This window comes from Prunus persica, chromosome G8, assembly GCF_000346465.2.
Source record: "Prunus persica cultivar Lovell chromosome G8, Prunus_persica_NCBIv2, whole genome shotgun sequence".
In the NCBI taxonomy this organism is placed as follows: domain Eukaryota; kingdom Viridiplantae; phylum Streptophyta; class Magnoliopsida; order Rosales; family Rosaceae; genus Prunus; species Prunus persica.
Genome location: NC_034016.1, coordinates 19508028 through 19520727, shown reverse-complemented (window position 1 = coordinate 19520727; position 12700 = coordinate 19508028). Strand labels below are relative to the sequence as shown.

The 12700-nt window shown below is 36.2% G+C and overlaps 3 protein-coding genes across 3 annotated transcripts; 2 read left to right on the top strand and 1 right to left on the bottom strand.

Moving 5' to 3' along the window:
• On the top strand, positions 1044-3868 carry LOC18767402 (probable indole-3-pyruvate monooxygenase YUCCA5). The gene is made up of 3 exons (XM_007201463.2): positions 1044-2557; positions 2658-3029; positions 3255-3868. Exons 1-3 carry the CDS (start codon positions 1886-1888, stop codon positions 3480-3482), a joined length of 1272 nt encoding a protein of 423 aa, XP_007201525.1. The 5' UTR covers positions 1044-1885; the 3' UTR covers positions 3483-3868.
• LOC18768459 (glutaredoxin-C5, chloroplastic) lies at positions 7751-11040 on the top strand. Its single transcript, XM_007201342.2, has 5 exons — positions 7751-8254; positions 8388-8461; positions 8980-9054; positions 10243-10269; positions 10620-11040. Exons 1-5 carry the CDS (start codon positions 7971-7973, stop codon positions 10694-10696), a joined length of 537 nt encoding a protein of 178 aa, XP_007201404.1. The 5' UTR covers positions 7751-7970; the 3' UTR covers positions 10697-11040.
• LOC18766654 (glutathione transferase GST 23) lies at positions 10358-11798 on the bottom strand. The gene is made up of 3 exons (XM_007200125.2): positions 11468-11798; positions 11045-11377; positions 10358-10774 (listed from the first exon to the last, which is right to left on the bottom strand). The coding sequence occupies exons 1-3, from the start codon at positions 11774-11776 to the stop codon at positions 10745-10747; spliced, it is 672 nt and encodes a 223-aa protein (XP_007200187.2). The 5' UTR covers positions 11777-11798; the 3' UTR covers positions 10358-10744.

The following is a 12700-nucleotide window of genomic DNA, read 5'->3' as shown; positions in this document are numbered from 1 at the left end:
CCAAAATTAGGGTCTCTTCTTTTTTTGGTTGTAACGATACAAACCAATATAGAAATGGAAGTTAATGAACAAGGAAAATAAATCAAGTAGAAATGAGGAAGTAAAAGTTAGAGAACAACGAATGTATCATGACAATTTTTATTTATTTAATAACAAATTCGTTCATGATATATTTGAATTTAGAATTTTCTCTTATAAAGTAAACGTTGAATGTCACTAGAATAAATAATCAATAGAATATATACGTCATGATAAATTTCGTATAATAAATTAGTCAATAATACTGGAGCCATAAACTCCTTCCCAACTTTTGATTATTAGCCAATTGACGTGACAATTTATTTATTTTTAATAAATAAAAGGGTGTATTCAAACATGAACAAATGAAAACAAGATATCATTTGCAAAAAGAAATTGATAAGTTGGTGTCTCTCGTACTAAATTGGACAAAGGTATCATCACTTACTTCATCAGTAAAAGAAAAAAGAAAAAGGCAACGGAATCTAACCCAATAAAAAAAGGACCTTAACTTATAAACTAGTAATCTTAAGTTTGAATTCTCATAACAACTTTGTAGTGTGTTTAAACTATCATTTGTCGTTTGTATTTAAAAAGAAAAAAGGAAAGCAAATAATATCATAGAGCATAGCTAACAAATGAGTTGGACAAATGTGGGGCCAGGGAAGGCGCTAGCGTGGTGTGGAGAACGTTGGCGGGATGGGCTTTGTGGGCCGAACACAGCTTTACCAGTCGCGATCCCAATGCACGGAAACTTGCAATGGCGGAGGGGGTCCAGTTTCCTCCTTAAGTGAGCCCCCAACAGCAAGTTGGCTCCTCCACTCCACGTGGGCACAGTGCTCGTGCCTCCCAGTCAGCATCCTGCCACTTAGGCATCGACTTCTTGAGATTTTTTTTCCTCTTTTCATTTTTCAATTATTTTTTTCAATTGTGGGCCAAATTAAATCAGTTGAGGATGACGTTCCTTTCCCAACATCCTCTCTCTCTCTCTCTCTCTCTCTCTCTCTCTCTCTCTCTCTCTCTCTCTCTCTCTCTCAATTTTGTGTATATATACGATGAATTATGAACAAATACTCACAATTGCATTATTTTGATATCTATAATTCCAATTTTATTTTAATGTGACTCATTTATAATTCGAAGACTTATCGGTAAAGAGATACTCTTTCTTCATATGAATCACAATTTAATACATATATAAAAATAATTCATTAAATTTCTGCACACATGTCACAGTGTTATTAACATGAATATATAAGCTTTTACTTACTTGGTAAAGAACGAAGTATTTTCTTTATATAAATGCATGCCTCCTTGGGTGATTGAAGCATATTCCCCTCCTCTCTTATTTCACACACAACAACAATCAATTCTTCAAAAAAAAAAGAAAAAAGAAAAAAGAGAGCTTCATCTTGATGAAAACTTTCCAAGAAAAGAATAATCCAATAAAATAATTGCAAAAATAAGATCTAATAATATAATGTTGAGAAAATATTGTGTGATTATTAAAATAAAATAATTAAAATAATAATAATAAAATAAAGCAAAAGGCAGCCCAAAGCTTATGACTTGAAAGTGAACTCTCAGAGGCATTTAACTCCCCACACTCCTATCACAGCACCTCTCTCATCTATTTAAGCACCCTCTCCCCCTCCAAACCAAACTCACTATTCTCTCAACAAAGTTCTTCATTTGCAAACACTTCAAAAAAACATCAACAACCAAAACCTTCTCATAGATCTTTGATCTATTGCAACAACAATCACTTCCAAAACAATCCCAAATTGTTTTGTGCTTCAATCCCATTACTCTCCCACAAATAAACAAAAAACTCACACTTTTAAAGTCTACTTCTTTGATCATCAACATGGAGTACATGTTTCGTCTAGTGGATTATAAAGATTCCTTCGCTCGCCGTTGTATCATGGTCAATGGCCCAGTCATAGTTGGGGCCGGACCATCAGGACTAGCAACGGCGGCTTGCCTCAGAGACCAAGGAGTGCCCTTTGTGGTGCTTGAAAGAGCTGAATGCATAGCATCCCTATGGCAAAAACGCACCTATGACAGGCTTAAGCTTCACCTTCCCAAGGCATTTTGCCAACTCCCCAAGCTTCCATTCCCTGAAGACTTCCCTGAGTACCCAACAAAGAAACAATTCATTGACTACCTTGAATCATACGCCAAACACTTTGAGATCAACCCAAAGTTCAATTCTTGCGTCCAGTCTGCAAGGTACGATGAGACAAGCGGTTTCTGGCGGGTGAAGACCGTTACCTCAACCGAGTCGACCCGGTCCGAGGTGGAGTACATTTGCAGGTGGCTCATAGTGGCCACCGGCGAAAATGCAGAGTGTGTCGTGCCGGAATTCGATGGCTTGTCGGATTTTGGAGGCAAAGTTGTGCACGCTTGTGAGTACAAGTCTGGAGAAAGTTTCAGAGGAAAGAAAGTTCTTGTTGTTGGCTGTGGAAATTCAGGCATGGAACTCTCTCTTGACCTCTGCAACCACAATGCCTTGCCATCAATGGTGGTTAGAAGCTCGGTAAGTGTTTGATATAATACAACTTTTTAGCTCATTTCCTTTGATGGGTTTTAATCTATTATGGGGTTCTGATAAGTTTTGCTCTGTCTTTGCTGTACAGGTTCATGTCTTGCCTAGAGAAATGTTTGGAAAATCGACATTCGAATTGGCTGTTCTGTTGCTGAAATGGCTGCCCATTTGGTTGGCTGACAAGCTCCTCTTACTGTTCTCATGGTTGATTTTAGGAAGCATTGAGAAATATGGACTGAACAGGCCTTCTGTGGGACCAATGGAGCTCAAGAACATGGAGGGGAAGACCCCTGTTTTGGACATTGGAGCGCTGGATAAAATTAAGTCTGGTGGTATTAAAGTGGTTCCTGGAATCAAGAGGTTCTCAAGTGGCCAAGTTGAGCTTGTCAATGGCGAAAGGCTTGATATTGATTCAGTTGTTCTAGCTACTGGCTACCGCAGCAATGTCCCTTCTTGGCTTCAGGTGAGAACATTTACAAAATGAAAATCCTCTGTTACTTTTGGAGAAAAGCCTTCCCTACAACTGTTGTATACAAACGGGGCCTCACACGTACTTGTCACTTGACCAGTTATTGTGAGAGGCGCACTGCATACACCGGTTGTATAGGCGATTAAAAATGTATTGTATAGAATATTATTTGGTATTTTTGTTTAGAGTCTAATCTATTTTTTGCTATTATGTTAACAGGAAGGTGATTTCTTCTCTAAGAATGGATTCCCAAAGCAGCCATTCCCACATGGCTGGAAAGGAAATGCTGGGCTCTATGCAGTTGGGTTCACAAGGAGGGGGCTCTCTGGTGCATCATCTGATGCCATGAGAATTGCACAAGATATTGGCAAGGTCTGGAAAGGAGAAACCAAGCAGATAAAAAAGAGAACCACAGCTTGCCATAGAAGATGCATTTCCCAGTTCTAAATATGCCCATTCATTCAGATTGACCGTCCATTGACTTCAGTGTTTAGTTGGGGTTAATTAACTCCATGGTGTAACAAAAAAAAAAAAAAAACTGAAAAAAAAAAAAATACTGTATATGCAAAGAAAAGAAACAAACAGATAGCACATAGACAGAGCCCTCTCCAAAGGCCCAAGTTTTGAAAATGTTTGGGCATTTTGTAATTTGAGGATGATGAGGCTTCTTCTTCTTCTTTTATTTTTTCTGAAGTTCCATACAGGTTTTTTTTGGTTTTTTGTATCATATTAATCCAATGAAAAAGTTAAATGACAGGGTTTCCAATTCAATTTCGGTTTTATTATTCTCGCAAACCGCCCGACTAACCCTTCTATCCGACTTACCAACAACTTTTCACAAAAGCCCGATTAATTTACTTCAAAGATCAAAAAATCCCCATTTAGCACATACTCTTTAAATTTAAGTATAATTAAGAATCTCCATGGTTTAATTTCAAGTGTTAAATTAACAAGTTCCTTCCCCACTTTCTCTCCCTCTTGCATTAATTTTAGAGGGATTTTCATGTGCAAAGGTTCCTCATTGTTAGCTAAGAGCTACTTGAAGTAATATAGCTCTAAGAAGATTATTGCTTAAGCTTACACCAATGTTTCCCAAAACCCATTAAAGAAAAGGGCAGCCCACTAATTCAGTGTTTCAGATTGTCAACTTGCCATAAGCATCTATATCATAAGATGGGTAGGACCCATCTAGGACAGTGCAACTCAACTCCGCCATACCCACCACCTTGTTTTCTCTCTCTTGAGAATTAGCCAAATTCCAATATGTCTACAGATCACCAGTCTTTAATACTATTATCTTGAGGTTGACCAACTTAATTATATGCTCAAATAAAATATCAATCTTTAAGCTTCTGTTGCCTTGCACATGGATAGAGCCACAAAGCCCTCCATGAAAATTACAGTTAAATCTTCTCTGTAAAGGGTATCTAGAGAGGAATGTATACACTTCAAAACTTTTGAACTGATTTTGTAATGTTATGTAGTATTCAGTTGTTTAACACATTTGATTATGTAAAGGAGCTCAAGACCTTCTTGCAACTGTGCCAATGACAATTTTAAATTGCTCAACATGGAGAAAAAGGCAAAGGGGCATGATGCATATAATTCTATTAGCAGAAAGTAAAGCAAGCTGAACAGATATGCCTGTGGTGTTTAGGCAGCAGATTAGGAGATTATTAGTTCATTTAAGTGTGATTGTGACTAAGAAGTTATAAAGGAAAACTGGCACAAAATACTTTTCTAGACTTGAGAAAACTACTCAAGTTCCTTTCATCCACAAAAAAAACTTTGTATCAGCAGCCACACACATATAGTTTGTTTTCAGTGAAATAGGTATCCAACTATCACATTCTCATGCCTTATTTAGTTCCTACACATTCTATGCTTCATCATTCTGGCCAAGAGAAATCCCAACCTCATTAAATGTGAATGAATCAATCTACATGGAGGGGACAACAAACTTCTTTGGAATTAGATATCCATGTGCCTTATTTAGTTCTTACTTATATCATCCCCATTGAATGCAACTGATTCAATGAACAAAAGACAGATTATTGGATAATTTTCATAAATAGAAACATGTTGCACTGTCAGATCAGACACCAAATTACCTGTTTTCTGCACAAAGACAAGATATTATCCAGATTACAGGCTTAGTTAAACTGCCAAAAATGCTACCAAAAGAAAAAAATTCTCAAGTTTAGTATCGAAGTTGACATTGTATGTGTTATTTGGATTTAGGTAGACCTTAAATTTTAATTTTTTTTTGGTTGTTGGACTCAAAGGTGATAGTGTTTTATTATTGATGAAGGATGAAACAAGTATAAAAATCGGGCTCTGACCTAGAGGATTAGGTGAGTATCTCTACACCAAACCGGGCTCTAACCTTAAAATTAATTAACATGGAAGAGGAATCCATACTTTTTGTTTTTGTTTTTCTGTCAGATGTTTTGAAATCTTTAACTTTCTAAATAATATGACTGAAGCACATCAACATAATAGATTTTTAATAACTTTTGCATTCTGCTGCACTGCAAAGTAGCACATGAAAGCCCACCATAAGAATTAAAATGAGCAAAAATATTTGGAAAAGAAAACATGGGACACACAGAGCAATATCCATTGAGTCAAAAACAGTATGAGCTTTCCTCAAAAACCTGACTGCGGATAACAGCTGCAGTTTGTCCTCTTCTCTCTGTTCTTCTGCCAAGAGACATTTTCTGCCAGTAACACTAAAATAACACATGGGATGGCCACATTTCTTCATTGCCACAATCCCTTCACTTGAAGGGGCCAAGGGCCCATTTTTCTTCTGCTTGCACAAACCATTGGAGCTTGTAAAATCAGAATTTGCCCCTTCACATGTTGTGTCTATTGCAGGCTGAGTTGGTGGACCTAAAAGGATAATCCGTAGGATCTGCATCCTAAAGTAAAAGAAGTATCACAGGAAATGCAACATTTTGTTTGGGCTATAAGCTTTCTGATAAATCAGTATCAACTATGAACAGGCAGAAAATTAAGCTGCAGTGTCTGTGTCCAGCTGCATCAACTGTTTTAGTACTCTTTTTAAGTACAATTGAATTGACTGGTGCAATCGTTTGCTGGATGGTACGTTGTGTTTGTAGGATGCTGTCACACACTCAGACAGATACCCTTCCATATTTCGTTCATCCCATGCTTTCCTTTCCCACAATCACAATAAACTTTTCTTTTAATTCAATTCAGATATTTCATACTAAGGCGTTTTGGAAGTGATTTTGGGAGGGCCAGAATCAATTATGGGGAGAAGCAGCTCTCACGTGTTTTTCCATATAATCACTTTAAGTAAGCGATTTTTAGTTCTCATTTGGGAGTGCTGCTGGATATTGACTTATCTAGAATCACTCCCAAACGAGTCCTAATTCCTCTTATATCATTTGCTTTAATCAACCCAAACTACTATGGTTATTCAAAATTATTCTTGACACTAGCCTCTCTGCATGCGCTTATGCGCCTGCGAGAGGTTTTTTTTTAAAAATATTTTATTTTATTTTAGAATGAAAAAAGATAATGGATAGTTGTGTTCCATAAAAATAGGATCCATTATTTGAATTTTCTTTTAATTTTAATTTTTTTAATATGAAAAATTGTGAATTTACCATATTATCCTCATTTAATTAATAATTTTAATTCTTAATGTTTGCATTAACCAAGGGCATTTTCTGGTATTTTGAATGTTTCACCATTCTCAGCTTTTTGCTTTATATATATAGATTATCAATGGAGACTCCTCCAAGTTTATCTATTCTTCAGATGACAAATAATTCAAGAAACTTGATTTTGACTACACTTAACTTAGAGAGATCAAAGTCCAGCATTCAGAAACATGTATTAAACGCATGGAGGTAAACAGCAAAGATTCTTATGAGTATATCCAGGTTGGATAGACAAACTCAAGCTTCTTCAACTCAGGTTGTAACCTCTTACTTGACACCCTGAGTTGGCAGCCCATCCTTTTCTTTTATCTTGTCCAATGTGGGACATAAACTGCCTGTTCATAATTAAGGTTGTGTCTATATGGATCCATTGCAACCAAAACCTGAAACCAGACAGCAATGAGACTGAGCATGCAACAAGTCTTGCCTGACATAGAAACAGAATTCATAAATGTGCTATGATCATTACTCAAGTTTTGGCCTGAGATATATGCATGTATATCTGATGAAGCTGCAATGAAGGGAAAAAGAAATGTGGGAAATAGGTACGTTCCCTATTGTGTCCTCAAAGAACATACAATATATCACAGCTGGTTTGAAGAGTCTATAGAAATGCAGTAGCTGAGATCATGTTTCATCATATATATTGAGGAGACAAAACCTGCTATCATTGTACAACCAAAATGGTTATGATCTGTGGCTTAAAATGAAAAGGAATACTGGATTGTAAAACACAAAAACGATCATTGATTATAATCTGTGATTTCTTTTTACTAAAAAATACCCAAGTATCCATTCTTTGTAGGAAAAGGAAGCCTAAGATAACTATCATTGGTGATGATAGCCAACTAGGCCCAGATTGTGATCAAGATACACAACTTAAACCCAATCTTTTTTACCCCAAAAAAAAAAAAAAAAAACCAATCTTTCATCTTTGAAGGCCCATCAGCCCATAGCCAACTGCAGGATATGAAATGCTTGGCTTCTGTGGCTTTGTGAAACTTCCACAAATGTAGTCCAACTGCCAAAGGCTTAAACTTAAACCAATGGCGCAACCCAGTTCCTGTTTTCACTCATCATCTGTGAGTGAATATCAAAGAACCTGAAAACTAATAGTCAAAAACCCAAACAAGAAAAAGCCAAAAAGGAAGGAGAATCAAGCAAGCAAAGCAAGGGATTTGCCCAAACAAAAACAAAAATAAACAAAAAGCTCCAAGAAAGCTGAAGCGAGACAGCAACAATGGCAGTCTCGAATAACCTCACCAATTTCACATCTGTTTCTCTAAATTCTGCTCGCATTCTTTCTTCTACGAACAAGTCCTCCATTTGCTCTGCTCCTTTGAGCAACAATTGCAGCCCAAGAGGCAGCTCAAGCATAAGCCTTTTCAGCATCAATGGCTCAAGAAGATGGAGATCCTTCTCTGTTAAGGCCATGGCTTCCTCTTTTGGTTCTCGGCTCGAAGAGAGCGTGAAGAAGACGGTGGATGAGAACCCAGTTGTTGTCTATTCCAAAACGTGGTGTTCGTGAGTACATACATCTCATCAAATCCCCATTACTATTGGGTTTCGTAAATTTTCAATTTTCATGTTGATTGTTTTGTCAATTTGGTTTCTTTTTGAGAAATTTGAAATGGGTTTGTTGGAAATTGGGTTGAAGGTACTCCTCTGAGGTGAAATCGTTGTTCAAAAGGCTTGGTGTGGAGCCGATGGTCATTGAATTGGATGAACTTGGTATGCTTTCTTGCTCTCCATAAAATGCCAACAATATGCAACTTTGTTTTTGTTATCAAATTTCAGTTTAGGTGCTTGATGGATGAAAATGCATTCTAAGTCTTTGCTTGCTTGAATTCTCGAGTGTCCAGTTATGTCCTTTTAGATTTAATGTAATTTGATAATTTAGCCTCAGTTTTCTGTGCCCCAGATGTAGTAGAACAGTTTGAATGGAAAATTTGAAGCTGATTATGCATACAAACGAACAAATTGTTGAGCTCCATTCACCTTATGAAACAGAAAGTTTCTAGCTTGTGCAATGTTCGAGATAATATGTTTCTAGAATTAAGAAAAGAAGTGTGCTTTTGTACACAAAATTCATAGGTTTTTTGTTTTCTCCCCAATTTGATAGGGTATGTTTCTGTTTGGCTTAGTTTGAATGTTGAGAAGTATTGTTTGATTCCTACTCTGTTTTATCACTTTTGTCTTTAGACTTGATCGAATTATGCTTAAATTCGAAAGCCATTTCTCTCTTTCAGGTCCCCAAGGGCCACAGCTGCAAAAGGTATTGGAGAGGCTTACAGGACAGCATACTGTCCCGAATGTTTTTATTGGTAAGAAACACTCTTTGTGATTCTTAGTGGTTAACCTAAACCATCTCAATTATGTTTTTCTCTGCTCAAATGATGAGACCTGCATTAATATACACATGATGGATCCAAGGGCGAACCCCCATTTAGGCTACCCTAGGCCGCAGCTCTGGGTAGCTTAGTACAAGTATTTCTTCTATATAGTATCTCAACATGATGTTTATTGCAATTTTTATACAAATTTAATTGTCCTTGATACTCGTTAGGAACTGTAGTTCGTTGAGTGTGTCATTTGATAAGTGCAACAATAAATTCAATAAGTATATACGGGAAGTATCCGTTGTTGATAAATAACATACTCTTTGATCAACAAATTGTTTGTCTTCACCGCCAAATCTAAAATCAAGTCTAGATATTATACATATGTGGTTGGGGGTAGTTTTTTATTTTATTTTATTAAAAGTTTGAAAAGTTAACCAAAAGGTGACTTGCTGAATCCTTTTTTTCCATTCTCTTCTCAAACACAAATGTTCCTGTTTTTCATTCTTTTCTCCAAACTCAATCTCAAGGCTATATTCCCTTCTTAGTTGTTTTTTCAAACACTCAATCTCATCCTCCAAGGCTGCATACAAAAGTAAGTAAAGACTAAAGAAACCCCTGAACTCTCTTTTGCTGTCTTTTTTTTCTCACTCTGTTTGGTTACTGAGAAAATGCTGGAATATAAATGAAACTTCTTGGATTCTTTAACAGTTTGGAGATCTCATGGAGTCATTTCTTGAAAAATGTGATTTTATTTCTCTATCCCTCGCTCCCTGTTAATGGTCAACAGTGTAAAGGTGTGAGACATACAACCAACACTGTTTTACTTTATTACTGTAGAAGCTGTTACTTCTAAATATCGAAATGGTTATAAATGTAAGATTAGGCAATATAGTAAAGTGCTAGTAGAAGAAGAAAAAAATGTTTGCTGTTTTCCAGATTTTGACTTTATACTAGTTCTATCCTTAGTGCGATTTCTCAACAGTGGCTGATTGTCTTATCAGGCTTCTATGTTACTCTAGTTAAATTCTTTATTAACTGATAGGCACTATCTGAAGAATGATATTACCAACTAATGTTTTCGAAGTACATTATAAGTAGTCATATTTTAATTTTTATCTTATTGGCTCTTTAATGATACTAGAAGCTCACACGTTTGTTCCTTTCATGCAGCGGGGAAACACATTGGTGGTTGTACAGGTATGACATTCTTACATGAATGTTTTTATCTTTTATAGCACTGGTTTTTTAGCAAAACTTTGTTGAGTTAAAAGGGAGTGGAAAGTTTAGGGTTCAACTCCATGTAGGGTCTAAGGATTATAATACTCATAAAAACATACATGACCAATGTGCACGCAAAAGTTCAATAAACAAGCAAATATGCAGTACAAAGAACTCTTCCCTTTCTGAATAAAAAATTGTGTATCTTCGTGTTGGTGCTGCTAGCTAGTTATAAAATCTCTGGTGACACAAAGTGAAAAGATTAAAAAAGAAGTTGAACAAAGGGAAAATATTTTAATTCTAATGTTGCTCTTTATTCTGATATGCAGATACTGTGAAGCTATACCGAAAAGGTGAACTTGAACCTTTGCTGTCAGAAGCTAAGGCTAAAAACGCACAAAGCTAGCCCCACAACCCAGCATGTATTCACTTACAGAACCTGTCTCCTTGCAGTCTATGAGTTGAAAGAACATACGCCCCATTTCTGCCTCGACAAATTGCAATGATTAGAGAAAATATATTGTGAAGGCTAATTCGTTTTCATAAACCTTTATGATTTGGCAGTTAATGAAGGGTTTGTGAAGCTTATGCAGAGTTTCAAAGGTATCTAGATGTTGTTGGAACTATTCTCTTATTGGAATGTAGAATCTTATTACTTTTATTTATTTTTTAACCTTTATTCTTATTGGGTTCATGTGGTATACTTGGAAATATTAAGACTTGGATATCAAGAAGTTGCTGGCTTGGCATATACCTCCCTTAGTTGTTTCAAATAAGCTAACAGGCGGCTCTTATCAGGATGATTTCCTTTAATCACAGGAACTTCCTTGAAATTTTTAATCCATGCCTGTAAGCGAGGGAAGCTATTGACTTCCATTACTTGTACACCAGCTGCTTCTTCGATGGCCTCAAGCCAGAATGCTATCCATCCAAAGGCTAAGTCTGTCATCCCGACCTTGTTGCCATCGAAAAACTTTTTCTCCCCAAGGCCATGCTGTTCTAAGATTGTCAGAAGTTCTTGGGCCTCTTTTGCTGCTTTTGCTTGCTCATCTCCAGTTTTTTTAAGGAATCCCAAAAAGTTTTGCCTCTAACTTACACAAAAGAACCAGTCAGTGAAAAGGTAACATTTCATATGAATCGAGGAGAACAAGCCAAAAGATTAGGGAGATTTGATTACCTTGTCATCTCCGAACTTGGTCCAAAACCGAGCCATGGCCCTTGCATAAGGGTCATTTGGTAGCAGAGGGTTCTCAGGCCACGTCTCTTCGATGTACTCAAGAATAACAGTGGACTCTGCAATTATTTTTCCACCATGAAAAAACACTGGAACCATCTTATGCACTGGGTTACTCTGAAGAAGCAAATCACTCTTATTGAATATGTCTTCTTCTACATATTCATATTCAACACCCTTGAGTTTCAGAGCCCACATAACCCTGTAAGGATATGGACTTGCCCAGAACCCTAGTACCTTGACTTCCTCCATATTGGTTTATTTTGTGTTCATCTTCTTACTCTGGTGGGTATATATATATATACCTGATTGAGTGCAATTCAAACCTGCTTGGGCTCCAAGATATGTTAGGTGGAGATTACTAATTATAATTTGCCGTATTGTTTGACCAAGTAATAATAATTCATTTAAATTTACTACTTAGTCTTCAAATCCTGTAATTTTCAAAACTTCTTTAGGGTGGGTGACTTTTCATTATTATTCATATAATATATTATGCGACTTATAAGTTTGATAACTTCCCTCCGATTTGTTTTAAGGATTAAGATTTTTTATATTATCTGATGCATCTCTCTAGTAAGTATTGATATATTTAGAGTGCTGCCAAACGAACCATAAAATCAACTGAGTACACCATACTATCAAACTATTTATTGAATTACTAATTTATCCTAATATAAAATGACCAAAAAGGATATTTTGAATTGTGAAGCAAATGTAATTTTAGTAAGTACACCCTACTCACCATATTCAACTCTAATCAAACATAAACAAAAAACCCTACTCCAAAAACTCTGTTATTTCCTTTTATTTGACAATGAAAAAGATTTAAAAAACTCCAAAGACCAAGCGAGTTCATACGTGCTTACTTGGAATTGAAACTGGAATTCGGTAATTGTGTATTGAAATTCTAAAAAATTGAAGAAACCCAATTCAATTTGGGTGAAAACTAAGAAAATAAAGATTGAAACATTTGGGATTTGAGTTGAAGAATCTGCTTACCTGGGAAAAATAGATAGAAACCCTATTCCATTATGTAGTTGAATGAGGTACATGGGCTAATTCATTCAAACTCAAATCAGGGAAAGTGATGCAGAGAGAATTCAAATATAAGGAAAATTAAAAGATAAAATTGAGGAAGGCCCATTTAGTGGTTGAAGGAGAAAAAGCCAGACA